Consider the following 14,022-nt stretch of genomic DNA (forward strand, 5'->3'; position numbering starts at 1 on the left):
GCGCGTGTATTTTTTGTTTTGCTTAGAATTTCCTATTTTTATTTGAAGATGAGGATAGTTTTAATGAGGATAGTTTTTTTTTAACATTATTTTAACAATTTAGAGAACAAAAATGTTAGGTAGAGAAAAATGTTTACGTTTCCTAATACAAAGTAAGAAACCAATCATATGATTCTCCTTAGCTAAGAGCTCCCTCCAGTGGCATTGTGGATATTATTGAAAGGGTTAAATTAAAGGAATAGGTGATTGGACAAAGATTTTTCTTTTGGGGAGATTATCTAATTTTACAAGCAAAGTTTAGAGGATTTGATTTGCACTTAATGTGCCCCATTGATTTAGTAAAATACCTTTCTTAATATTTTAAAAAAATCTACCCACAAAAAGAGCACAAGTACTCAGGTGAAACTCTTAAATCTTAATTAGTACTAATTTCACCATTCCTGTCTCTTAGCCTTTGTATTCGGACCTCCTGGAGTTTAAAAATGGAAGAAGGAAGAGCCATAGTGTTTTCTTTCTGCATTCTATTGTTTCCTAATCCAGATATTAATACTGAGGTTGACATCTATCAATTATTTCCTTTTGTTAGATGCCAAGATATTATTCCAAATCTTCAGAATAGTTTTCATAAGAAAAAGTATTAATAACTGCTTTTTTCAAAGGAATTCTTTTGGAGTTGAATACAATCTATATGTGTTGTTTTTCTGTACTGATTTTTACTGTTTTTGGACTTGTAACCTGTTCATTGTTTAGTGTAACATTTATTTTTATAATCTGTAAGGGTCATAATATCTTCCTTGTAACTTATTTTTGGAATATCTTAGTTGTCCAGTCCATTTCGAAGGCCACATAATAAGGGTATAATGAATTTTCTTGATTGCGAGTGTTATAATAGAAGGAAGGAAGATCCCTGTGAAAAACTATACTTTTCAGCTTTGGATAGTATCAGATAAACAATACAAAAAATAGTATTTACTTATGTGTGCCTTTTTAACATTGCTCTTTTAATACTTTTAAAAATCCCATATAAATTTCTGTCTCTTATTTACAAAATACTTGACATTGTTCTTTAACATTGTTCAGATACCCTCTCAGCTGCATCAGAAGTCAGCCCATACAGTTCTTTCCAAGGGTAGATTTGGAAGGTGTGTTGAAAAGTTTCCTTTCAGATTTAAAATCTAAACTGCCCCATATATGTGGATTCCCCGTAAAGATGACAAATAAACCGTGCTACTACACACAAGAACTAACTAAACCTCACATACAGGTAAGAGATTTCTTATCCTATCTAATTCTCCAAGACATGCTATCCACCAATTTTTCTTGAATCTCTTGCCTTCTGGAGTGGAACGCCCAATCCATTGTGTAGTAGTTCTTTTCTCTAAGTTCAGTGTTTCCCTAATACTGTTTATTATTATTATTATTATTGTACTTAGACATTTATCACTGCTGTTTGTTATTACTGTATTCAACACAGTCTTATAGTAGTTTACTGAAATGTTTCATTCACATCAAGGATATAAATGAGTTGGGTTGTTGGAAATTAAAGAGAATTTTGTAAAGCGTATTTATTTGGAGATGCTGTGCTGTCAGTATAAGCTCAATTAAGCGGAAGGTGAGATGCTTTCCCCTCACCAAGTCAAGTAAGCGAAGGGCTTCTATGGAACCACTCAGAACTTCAAGTGTGACTCCTGCAGTATGAGGAAAACAGTGGGCTAGTGTCTGGCATCATTAGGTAGTTAGTATAACTGGCTGTCTGCTGATGAACAAGTTAAAGAAGAAATGGCCATTTGGGGATTGGCCTATACCCCAGAGTTTGTCAGAACAAAGGAGTAGAAGACATAATGTGAAATCAGATTCAGAATTTTTATTTTTACTGAGGCAGGAAAGTTTCAGGGAGAGAGGAGTATTTCCTGCTGGATTTGTCCCTTCTGCATTTTTAAAATCCATTCTTGTGGTGACATATGGCACACATACAGAAAAGTACATATGTGTACAGCTTAATGCTTATGAACCACCCATGTAACCATTACCCAGATTAAAAAAATAGAACATTGCCAGGACTTTAGGAGACTCCAGCTTGCTAGTCCTGGTCATCACCCCTTCCCTCCTCCCAAAAGATAACCACTATCCTGACTTCTATGGTAATTATTCCTTGTTTTCTTTGTTTTTATTAAGTAAGCATGTATCCTTAAACACCACATTTTAGTTTTGCCTGCTTTTGAACTTTATGTAAAAGAAATCATAGAGTATGTATTCCTTTGTGTCTGGCTTTTTAGGCTCAGCATCATGTTTGTGACATTCATCCATGTTGTCCTACTTAGCTATAGTCAGTTCATTTTCATTTTTATGTAGTATTTTATTACATGATTATGCCACAGTTTATTCAGAATACCGTGGATGGATATTTGGATTGTTTATGTTATTACTAGTAATGCTGCAGTGAACATTCTTGTGTATATCTCCTGGTGCACATGTGCGTGAAAGCTCCAGGAGTGGAATTGGTATGTATATTTCCAACTTCAGTAGCTATGCCAAACTATTTGCCTAAGTGGTTGTACTAGTTTGTACTTCCCCTCACCTCCACCCAAGCAGTGTAGGAGAATTAATGTTGCTGCACATCCTTGCCCACATTTGGTATTGTCAGTCTGTAATTTCAGCCATGCTGGCAGGTGTATTTAATGAGTATCTTTTCACATGTATATTGGCCGTTTGGGTGTCTTTTTTAAAGTGCCTCTCTTTCTGTTCTACTATGTTATATTTGTTTGTCTGTTTGTTTGATTTGTAGGTATTCTTAACATATGCCAGGCATAGTTCTTTATTAGTTATACACAATTATCTTCTTCCATTCTGTGATACACTTTCTCACTCTCTTAATGGTGTCTTGGTATCTTTTGGCAGAGCCTTAGTTTATAGTCAACATTATCAGTATTTTTTTTATGTTTGGTGCTTTTTGTGTCTAGTTTAAAAATATTTCTATACCCCAAAGTCTTGAAGATATTCTTCTGTATTATCATCTAATAAAAGGTTTATTGTTTTCCATTCACCTTTAGGTCTACAATGCAATCGGAATTTATTTTTGTAATAGGACGTGATGTAGGGAATCAAATTTCTTTCTTAATATGGATATCCCTTTGTCCAAGAAAAAAAAAAGACCATTCTTTCCCTGCTACTTTTTCCCCCCAATACATTTTCCTACCAATATTGTGCAGTATTACCTTTGTCATGAATCCAGTGTCTTAGGTGTGTAGTATTGTTTCTGGACTGTCTAATCTCTTTGTCTGGTCTGTTTGTTTATTCTTGCACCAATACCACACTTTTAGAATTATCTTAATAAATCTTAAATTTTATATTTATTATAAAGTGTTGTAATAACATTAAATTTTATGATATTTTTGAAATCTGATAAAGTATCTTAGCTATTCTTTATCTGTGCATTTCCATATACATTTAGTTTCAACTTGTCAAGTTACACACATACACACACTCATACACACACACACACACACACACACAGAGCCTGTTGGGATTTTGATTAGAATTTCATTGAGTCTAATGATCCATGAATGTTGTATATTTCCTCCCCCATTAAATATATCTTTAATTTCTCTCAACAATAGTTCATAATTTTATATAAAGGGAAGTCTTATGTACTTTTATAATATTTATTCCTAGGGGTTTGATATTTTTGAATGTTATTGTGAATGGTATCTTTTTAAAATTTTTATTTCTTTATTATTTATTTCAAAATATTTTCAGATTTTAACTTGGATTTTTCTTTTGTCCCATGAGTTAAAGCATATTACTTAATTTTCTAAAATACGGGAATTTTCTAGTTATCTTTTGTTTATGTGTTTGAAGCTTAAATGTATTATGATCTTTCAGTTGCTGAGAGGTGGTTCTAATCTCCTACTATGATTGTGCATTTGTCTACTTCTCCTACTTTCAGTTTTGCTTTTTGTATTTTGAGTTATTAGCTACATGTAAATTTGGAACTTGGAATTGTTTGTCTTCCTGGTCAGGGGCCAACTCCTCCTACTATTAGTTGGAGAAAAATGGTACAAAAACATGACAACCTAGACGTCAGGGGCCAAAGACAAGGCCATTTCCTTAGAAGGGAGTGTGGGTAGACAGATACCAATTGACATTTTATGATAGTGTTAAAACCTTGTCCAGACATAATGTAAGTTTAGTTGCTGGCCAAGTCCCAATCTGAGGAATTTGGAAAAAGATATGTCACTATATCATGCACTTTTATTGAATATATTTATAGAGTACCTAATATTTTTAGCTCATGTCTGTTTTAGAATTAGTGAATCAGAACAATGTATTTGTGAAAATTTGCTTCATAAATGTAAAATAACATTTAATTACAAATTCTGATCTTTATATTACTCCTGACAAAAAGAATTTATCCTACTCAATTATATCGAGTGCGTTCTGTATGCCAGGTGCTTTTATGTGCATTATCTCATTTAATCATCAAAATTGACCTTTTGGATAAAGAATTGTTTTCTCAATTTTGCAAAAGAGGAAACTGAAGCTCAGAGCATCCAGTAATTTAACCAAAGCCACACAGATAATACATTACAAAGTTAGAATTGAAACCCAGATAGTCAGATTCTTAGTCCTGTAATTGGAAGAAATTTAGATTTGTGACTGAGAGCTCAAGCCCTAGGAACAGGCAGCTTGGATTTGAACCCCTTACTACTTGTATAATTTTTGGCAAGTTTTTGAATTTCTCTTTGCCTCAGTTTCGTCAGCTGCAAATTGGGGTGGGGGCTAGTGGTGGTGGTAATGATAGCGCTTGTCACAGATTGGGTTCTCTAGGAGCCAACTCTGAGATGGAGTCTAGTGCGTGTGATGTTTCTTAGGGACTGCCCTTCAAAGCAATCCCCATGGAAGGCAGGAAGAAAGCAAGATTGGGTAAAAGGAGAAGTCAAAAGCAAGGGAGGCACCAGATAGCCTCTGCCAACCTTCTGAGGAGCTCTGAGACTAAAATTGCCCATCAGAGTTGTTCTGCATTGACCAAAATAGACAGGCCTTTATAACCCTTCCTGTGTCTGTCATTTGATTTGGGCCACCCTGAGGCATGTCCTTGGGCAGTGGCTCTCTATGACCAGCAGCAGGGGGCAGCAAGTCCTTCCTTGAAGGGGGTTGTGTCCTGTGCAGTACTTACTTCATAGGTGTTATTTCTTAGGATTAAATGAGATAATACTTAGAATAGTTTCTTGTGTAATACTTAGCTCTCAGTAAATGTTAGTTCTTATTACTGAACTGCATACATGTTATCTCTAACATTCATGCAATATTAAAAAGTTAAGTTTAAAAAAATGAAAAATAAATTGATCAGACTACTTGATAAAACTCTACCAACTTTAAAAAAATTAAAGTAACAGGAGTGGTTAGCCAAACTATGTTTTTTAAAACTTATAGAAATTTTCAAAGGTACATAAAGGAAGTTAGTATAATGACCTCTCATGTGCCTATCATCTAATTCCCCTTTGACGTATTTTTGGGTAGGGGATAAACTGGAAGTTTTTAAAACAAATCCCAGTTGTGACATTATTTCACCTGTGAAGCCTATAGTGTGCATTTCTGTCTCATAAGAGCTTTTCAAAAACATTTTTAAATAGCCTCCATGCCATTATTACCCCTAACAGAATTAGCGATAAATAGTTCCTTAATATTTTCAGGTACCAGTTCACACTGCAATTCCTCATTAATCTCAAAGACTTATTTTTAGGGGTTTTGTTTAAATAAGAATCCAAACAAGGTTTGCATAATTTCATTTGTTATATCTCTTGAGTTTCTTTATAACATTCCAAACCCTCTCCCCTTTTATTTATGCCAGTTATTTCCTAGAAAAACTAGATCATTTGCCCTGGAGAATGACCCATATTCTGAATTTCACTGCTTCCTTGTGTCATGTTATTTAAAATTAACATATTCTTCTAAACTCCGTATTTCCTGTGAACCTCTGGTTATATCTCAGCTTCACTAAATTCTGGTTCAACTTTAAGCGAGAAACACACTGAGGTGGTTCCATTCACCAAACCAGATTTTAATAGATAAAACACATTTGATCAGTCATTTTCTTAATTTCTCGAGTAATTATATTTGATTATTACTTTAATACTAAACCTCCATGAGATATCTATTTATATCTAAATATAGGTTAATGCTTTTGGTTTTCCTGTATGATTTTATGTTAATGTATAAAGTTACATAAATTGTATGTAAATTATAGAAATTAAAAGTCACCCAAGTTAGGTTAGCTAATGACACCTAGCAGAAAAATGATATAATAAAGAATATTTTTAATTGGCTTATGACTTCACAAAGCTTTGGTTTGTTGGCCATTTAAGTATATTTAAGTTCTGTGAATTATTTATAACCTCATCTGCTGTTTATATAGGCCTTTTTGGTATTCTTTTTATAAATTTTGAATATAAACCTAGAGGTTCCCCCCTTTAGGCTATTTATTGTATTTTAAAAATTGAAAGAATGAGTAAATAATATATTGACAGGCTAGGAGGCAAAACAAACTCCTAGAAATTATTTTCACAGGATGTATATTTCTGAGAGACAGATGAAGAAGAAACAGGGTGTGAATATAAACATATTTCAAACACAAAACACATATTCCAGAAAAGTTTTATGTCAGAATACAAGCAATTTATTCTTATATGAATCTATGCGTTTTTCTTTTGGTATCTCAAGTAGCAGATATGGTGTTTCAATGTTACTACAGTTAATAGAACCCAAAGGTCCAAAAAATGGGTGTTTTTTGCTTTTCTAGAATTGATTTCAACTTAGTTCTTATGCCCTTTTTCATCAAATGGAAAAAAATTCAGTCTAGATACTTCAAGGTGACTCAGTCACTTCTGACAAAACATTTCTTTGAAGTAGAATTTCAATCAAATCTAAGAACCCTTCTCATGATAGCATCTCCATGCAGGGAAAGCTCGCATAGGGTGAGGGCAGTGGTGTGTGGCGAAGTGCATTGGTACCCGTGCCTAGTGTTCTCTGTAGCAAGAGAATGGCTGCCCTGTGCTCTGCTCCGGACACCTATACTTGAGCTCCTGCTGATTCTGCAACTGAGAATCAAAGGAATTCATAATTAAGCTTTTCAGCAAAATAGCAGAAGTATGGCTTGAGCTTCCTCCTTTCAAGAACATTATGAGTGCATCTGATCAGCTGGTTCTAAATCACGTTGCAACCCTAGCTACAAAGGACAAAATGTCAATTTTAGATTTCCAGGCTCTAGTCCAGGCAGGAACACTAGGCGGAAGATGGGGAGGAAGTTGAACACCAGTCCTCCCTATCCATTGCAGAGTCACGGCGGGTGGGGCGGGGAAGGGCCGGTGATGGGGGCAGGGTTGACTATTGGTGATGGTCTCTGCTCACATGGTATCTTCACAAGATGGTGTATGAGGTTTTATTAGACACTTTTAGCTTTACCCCAGCTCCCTGTACAGGGGGTCTTCAGAAAAATAGCCACATGCCCTCTTCACTCTCTCCAGAAGTATATATCAAACTCTGTTATGAGTTGAATTGTGTCTCCAAATCCATGTGTTGAAGTCCTAATCCCGATACCTCAGGATGTGACTAGGGTCCCTGCAGTAGGAAGAGGTCACACTGGAGGAGAGCAGGCCCCTAATCCGTATGACTGGTGTTCTCATAGAAAGGGACAATCTGGACACAGACACACATAGAATGAGAACGCCGCGGAATGTGAAGATGTCCTTCTACTAGCCGAGGAGAGAGGCCTGGAACAGATCCTTTATTCACGGCCCTTTGAAGGAAGCAACCCTGCCAACACCTCAATTTCAGACTTCTAGTCTCTCGAAATGTGAGATAACACATTTCTGTTGCTTAAGCCACCCAGCTCTTGGCACTTTGTTATAGCAGCCCTAGCAAACAACACAAACCCCTTCTTGATGCATGGTTTTTCACTCAGCCAAGCAATGTCAAGGGCAATAAGCCAGCAACTACTCCTCCATTAGCCTCTGTATTCCTTCTTTGAGGGTCACGAAAACTGGCCAGGTCTTCTGTTACTCCCTGAAAATATAGGCAATTAGAGAAGGGTGTGATCTGGTCTGAATGTTTGCATTCCTCCAAAATTCAAGTGTTGACATCCTAACCCCCAAGATGATGCTATTAGAAGGTGGGGCCTTTGGGAGGTGATTAAGTATTAGGAGGTGAAGTGCTCGTAAATTGGATTAGTGCTCTTATAAAAAAAGCCCAAGAAAGATCTGCCTGGACCTTAGATTTCCCAGCTTCCAAAACAGTTAGAAATAAATTTCTGTTGTTTATAAGCTACCAAGTTTCTGGTATTTTGTTATAGCAACCCAAACAAACTAAGACAGGTGTCATCTTGTCCCAGTGGCATGGTAAGCCTCCAATCTGAGAAATCTTCAGACAAGAAAGGCTCACCATTCGCCTATGTCAGCATCACCCTCAAACCTAGCCCAGTATTTTCTTGGGGACTTCCCACTTTTCCTAAGAATAGTCAAGGTTGGAGGAGTATTGTTCCCTATGGCAACTTTCTATTACATCAACTTAAGTATTCTAGAAATATGTTTCCATGAATTCCCTTCTCCATATAGTTCTGGCTTAGGGTGGCACATAATGGGGAAAGTGGAGGTGAAGTAAGAGCCATGCTGATGCTCCAGTCTGTGAGGCTGCCACTGCAATGCACGCTCACTGGGAACCGCAGCACGCATGGTCAGTATGGACCAGGAGTTGGCCATAGCTCCTTCAGCTCCTGCCACATCTCCTCTTTAGCTTCTCTAAATCAGGTTTGTACGCAGCTCCTTCGCAAAGTGCACCAGCCCTTCTGTGTGCCACTGGTGCTGTGAACACCGGAGGCTTGCAGGTAGTGAGAGAGCACGTGGCTCTGGCTAGAGACAGGCTGCCCTGTGACATCTCCTGCATTTTCCAAAGTGGCCACAACAAGATCACCTACCCCACATGCTCTTCTGGCCAGTGACAGCCCTCCTCCCACCAAGGTGCGGGTCTCTGTTCTAAGTCTGGGCAGCTCTGTGGCAGAGTGAGGCTGTGTGACTCCGAGGCTAGGTCATTAGAAACAGCTTCCACCAGGTCCCTCTAGGGTCATTTGTTCTTGGAATCCCACTGCCATCCACGGAGGATCCCTGGCACGTGAAGAGACTACCTATAGGTATTGCAGCCAACAGCTAGCATCAACCATCACAAGTGAATGAGAAAGTGACTCCAAGGTGACTCTGGCACCAGAGTCATCTAACCACACAACATGAGAGACCCCAAGCTAAGCCAAGCCAACCCCAAGAATAATGAAAGATGATAACATAATGATTACTGCTTTTAAGCAACTAAATTTTGATGTGATTTGTTACGCCTAATAGATAACTGGATCAGTCTCTTACTTTTCCTGTGCCTGTTTATAAACTCTGATCTCCCAAAACTCTCCATTCTCTTCTCAACCCCATTCAACAATTGAGCCTCCAGCAGGAGAGAGAAAAACCAGTTGTTTTGGTTTGTATATTGTTCCTAGCAGTTTAAAAACATTGTCAAACTTTGAATCACTGTCTTCGATGTAGTAGGATGAGAAAAGAATTCCATGTTCACGCTTCAGATTATTGCCACATATCACTCTTTTCCAGACATTGGGACTCGATAGATAAGTATTTTAAAAGACTATTAATACTTTCCATCAACAGATGAAAAGATAAAATGTGGCATATACATACAATGGAATATTCAGCCATAAAAAGGAATGAAATTCTGATACATGCTACAGCATGGATGAACCTTGAAAACATTATGCTTAGTGAAATAAGCCAGACACAAAAAGACAAATATTGTATGACTCCGCTCATATGAGGTACCTAAGAATGGGCGAGTTCATAGAGATAGAAACTAGAATAGAGGTTACCAGGGGCTAGGAGGAAGGGGACACAGGGAATTATTGTTTACGGAGTACAGAGTTTCTGTTTGGAATGAAGAAAACGTTTTGGAAATACATAGTGATGATGGTTACATAACACAGGTTCAGTGGTGAATGTACTTAAAGCCACTGAATTGTTCACTTAAAAATGGTTAAAATGGGCAACACAGTGAGACTCTGTCTCAAAAAAAAAAATGGTTAAAATGGTAAATTTTATATTAACCATAGTTTAAAAAAAAAAAGGACTATAAACACTTGGCTCTCTATTTTCTGACGAGTTTGTTTGACGAATACTTGCTGAATTACAGGTACCAGGCACCGTGGTAGGCAATGAAAAAATAAACATGATTAAGACACAGACAGCCCCTGCCCTGTAGTCGAAACCCCACTCATTGCCGAAGGCCTAGTGTAGGTGCAGCCACCTCCTCCATTAATTTAATGTCTTTCACCAAGTATTTATGAGTAACTTTGAAGGATGTAGGAATAAATAAGTCATGGTCCTTACCTTCCTGGAATCTAGTACCAACTTAGGGAGATGAAACATGTGCACTAAAAGGTACGAGTGCTCATCTTGTGTTATTTTTTGTGACAAATGGTATTTAACTGATAGCAGATCCTTGGAGAGTTGAGAGAAACAGTCACAGTATGCTACTTTGCCTGGTGGAGGATTCAGAGGAGGTGGGACTTTGAGGTCTTAGAGGAAGACACAACTTGATCAGAGGGAGAAGAGCAAGAGAAGAGGGGGACATCCATCTGAGCAGGACAGCAGCATGAGCCTGTTTGGAGGATAGTGGGTACCCATGTGTGCAGTTTTTATAGTTGATTCATGTGACTGTAGAGTATGCCTTAATCTTAAAATATTATCTTGAGAGGATGGTATCTAAAAAAGGATGCAAACCATAAGAAATGTACATATTTCCATCACAAGGCCCATTTTTATTTTGTTTTTCTTTACCTGTTCTATATATGATAGTGTCACTTTATATTTTTATTTAGAGGATATTGTATATTTTATTTCTTTTCCATTAAGGACATTATTTCATTTTTAAAATTTCTTAATATTTATCCTTTCAGGAAAACAAAGTCAAGCCACCCAATTTGACCACTAAAAGAATGTTCAGGATATCTCTGACTCAAGCCGGTTCCATAAAACCTACTTTGGCTCAAAGTCTTCTACCATGTTCAGTAGCAGCAGGCCACAGGGAGGAGCTTTCGGTCAGTCAGCCCAAGTCAGGCATTTTCTCAGCTCTGTCTCTCCAGCCAGAGTCTGTTCAGGACAGAAAGAAATCCCTGTCTAACAAGGTACCACAAGTACATTTGGAAGCAGTAAAGCCCGACAGAGAAAATACTCAAGTTCAACATACAAATCTTAGCTCCCAAAATAACATCACCCCTAAATTCATACCAGTTTTCAAAAAAAGATTATTACAGATGAATGAAAATATCTCAGCACTTGGCAACCTGAAAAGAAAACAGCATGTTGTTACAGAATCTAAATTGTTTTCACTTAAAACTAGTATGATCCAGGATGACAAACTGAATTTAGCTCCAGCTGTAAAAAAAAGATCTAATAGTAACATTCAGATGCATGCTAAAAATTTAAATCAGAAGAGTTCCAGACTTCTGCAAGAAAAAAATGCTGAGTTCTGTGAAGATATGACAAAATTTCCCTCTTCTAATGGAAAATCAACTGTGAGTTTAAATGAAAGTAAACAGCTATCTAATAGTGCAGTATTTCATATGAAAAATAATTTAGGGGTGATAAAAAGTACTGTTGACTTCCAAGTGAATGGAAAAGAGAATTTAACAAGCAAATGCATAACACAAATTTTAGGGAGGGGCCATGAGTCACTAAAACTGGAAAGAAAACCACACATTTTTGAATCAGATGCAGAAACAGAATATCCCCAAGTGCTACAGCAGCAATCAGCAAATCAAGCTAAAGAAGTTGATGTAAGTGATCCCAGGTTGATAGTAAACAGAACAGCCCACAGGTCTAAAAGGAAATCATGTCCGGAGTCTTCAAAAACTTCAAAGAAATGTCATCCCAATACGGTCCATGATGCGCAGTCCGGTTCTTCTAGGAACCAGGTAAAATTTTTTTTTAATTTGGGGATATTCATTGTATGCTAGACTTTTAAACCCCCTAAGTGGGGATTTAAATGATTTGCCCGAGATCATCTAGAAACATACTAATTAAGAAACACTGGGGAGGTGAAGGGCAGGGAGACAGGACTAGGAAGAGTATACAGCAATAGCAGACTGCCTAAGGATAGAATATTCAGACAGCTCCTAGGTACGTACATTTTGAGACTCTTACCCAAAGTAATAAACCTTAAATAATGTTTCAAAGGTTAATCATTAAGTTAAATTTTACTCTAAAAGTGCTGCAATGCTGGCTAAATTTAAACTTGAGCTTTAATGCTGAGTCCACAGCACAGAATTTATAAAACCACGCATCTGGAAATTACATTTTATTCCATTCTGCCATCTGCTCTTTTCTAAGAACAAACATATTGCTAAAATATCCACAAATACTTTTTTGCATAGAACTATTGGAATACTTTCAATTCAAATTCTTTAAGAACTAACTAGAAAACATTTTATTTTCTCTTCCAAATGCTATTTTTTCCTATAACTAATAGAATTCTCAGCCTGATTTTAATTAACCAAAATGTATTTAAGTCTATTCCTATATAGATAATGTTGTGTTTTATGTAGTTTTTTGACGTCTTACATTTTAATGCACTAAGTAGATGGTTGAGGAAAAAATGTATGTGCCTTAAAAATGTTATTTGCATTTTTAGAAATAAATGAAATCTATTCTAGATTTCATATTGTTTTAGAAGTATAGCACTTTCCCACTGAATTACTTAAGACCTGACACAATTTTTAAAGTTAAGAAATCATTCTATCAGCTAGAAAGAATAACATGAGAAAAATTGTAGGAATCATCATAGAAAATAGTTTCCTCCCAATATAAAATTAATATATACTCCTGTAAAAAGTTTGAGTAATACAGAGCAGTTTCAAGAAAAAAGCAAAAAACTATCCTCAATTCGTCTTTGCAGAAATGACCATTCTGAACATTGGATGAACACTCTTCCAGATGTCTCTCACGCTCGCTCCCATGAGCGTGGAATCAGGCTCCACTTTCTGCTGTGGAGCCTCCTGTTTTTCACTCGACAATTTCTTTTTAATGTTTGCAGAGCATTTTGTTGTATATGGATGTACTGCATTTAACTAGTCCCCTGTTGATTGACAACTTTTCACTGTTATAACAATGTCATGTAAGTCTTGTGCAGATCTTTGCAAAATACCTATGATCTTATATAGTAGTTTTGGTAGTTGAAAATATCTTTATTTTGTGCTTACTATTTTTATTATTGAAATTTATTTCGATTAATTATTTTTATTATCAAAACTTTCCAATCTCACAGTACAGATAATAGTATGAAGAACCTCTAAGTACCTATCACCCAGATCTACCAGTAATTAATATTTTGCCACTGTTGCATCTGTTATTCACAGACATTTTTTGCTGTAATATTTTAAAGCAAAGTCAAGATATTATAAAATTTCAACCATAAACACTAAAGTATATATCTCTAACATAAGGTATAGTATTTTATAAGAAAAAAATAATGTGTGTATATATTACATTTGGGGGTGTCTACTATACCTCTGATGGCTCACTAAATTTCAGTTTTGTTTTTACATGAGAACTAATAGGAATCCCTGAATAAACAAACAAAAAACTTATTTCACAGCAGAACTAGAGCTTTTATTGGAGCAGAGATTTCTGTCTCCAGTAATATTCATTGGCATCTACTATGTGCCAGGCAGTGGGTAAGTACTGTGTCCACTACTGAATGGATGAGACTGCCATGACCTGAGCCCAAGGGTTGATGGTCTAGTCTCTAGCACATCCATTCTGGGCTCCTGGCACAGGCTTAGGGACATATATGTATTGAAGTACATGTTCAAAATGACCTTGTCCATATTGCAAATAAGTTTTCTAATATTTGAAAAAAAGAGAAACAGACATAGGGCTTGTCACCTAATGAACATTATTTTGGCTTTCAAACATTTTA

At 36.4% G+C, this 14,022-nt stretch overlaps 1 protein-coding gene across 1 annotated transcript in view; it reads left to right on the forward strand.

Moving 5' to 3' along the window:
* Positions 1–14,022, forward strand: part of LOC105820978 (chromosome unknown open reading frame, human C18orf63) — a 101,286-nt gene that overhangs the window by 35,543 nt on the left and 51,721 nt on the right. Inside the window, exons 6-7 of the mRNA XM_012657581.1 lie at positions 1,081–1,264; positions 11,003–12,019. Of these exons, the coding sequence (XP_012513035.1) occupies positions 1,081–1,264; positions 11,003–12,019 (1,201 nt within the window). The remainder of the gene's footprint in view (positions 1–1,080; positions 1,265–11,002; positions 12,020–14,022) is intronic.

Source organism: Propithecus coquereli, unplaced genomic scaffold (assembly GCF_000956105.1).
Source record: "Propithecus coquereli isolate 6110/MARCELLA unplaced genomic scaffold, Pcoq_1.0 Scaffold55, whole genome shotgun sequence".
In the NCBI taxonomy this organism is placed as follows: Eukaryota; Metazoa; Chordata; class Mammalia; order Primates; family Indriidae; genus Propithecus; species Propithecus coquereli.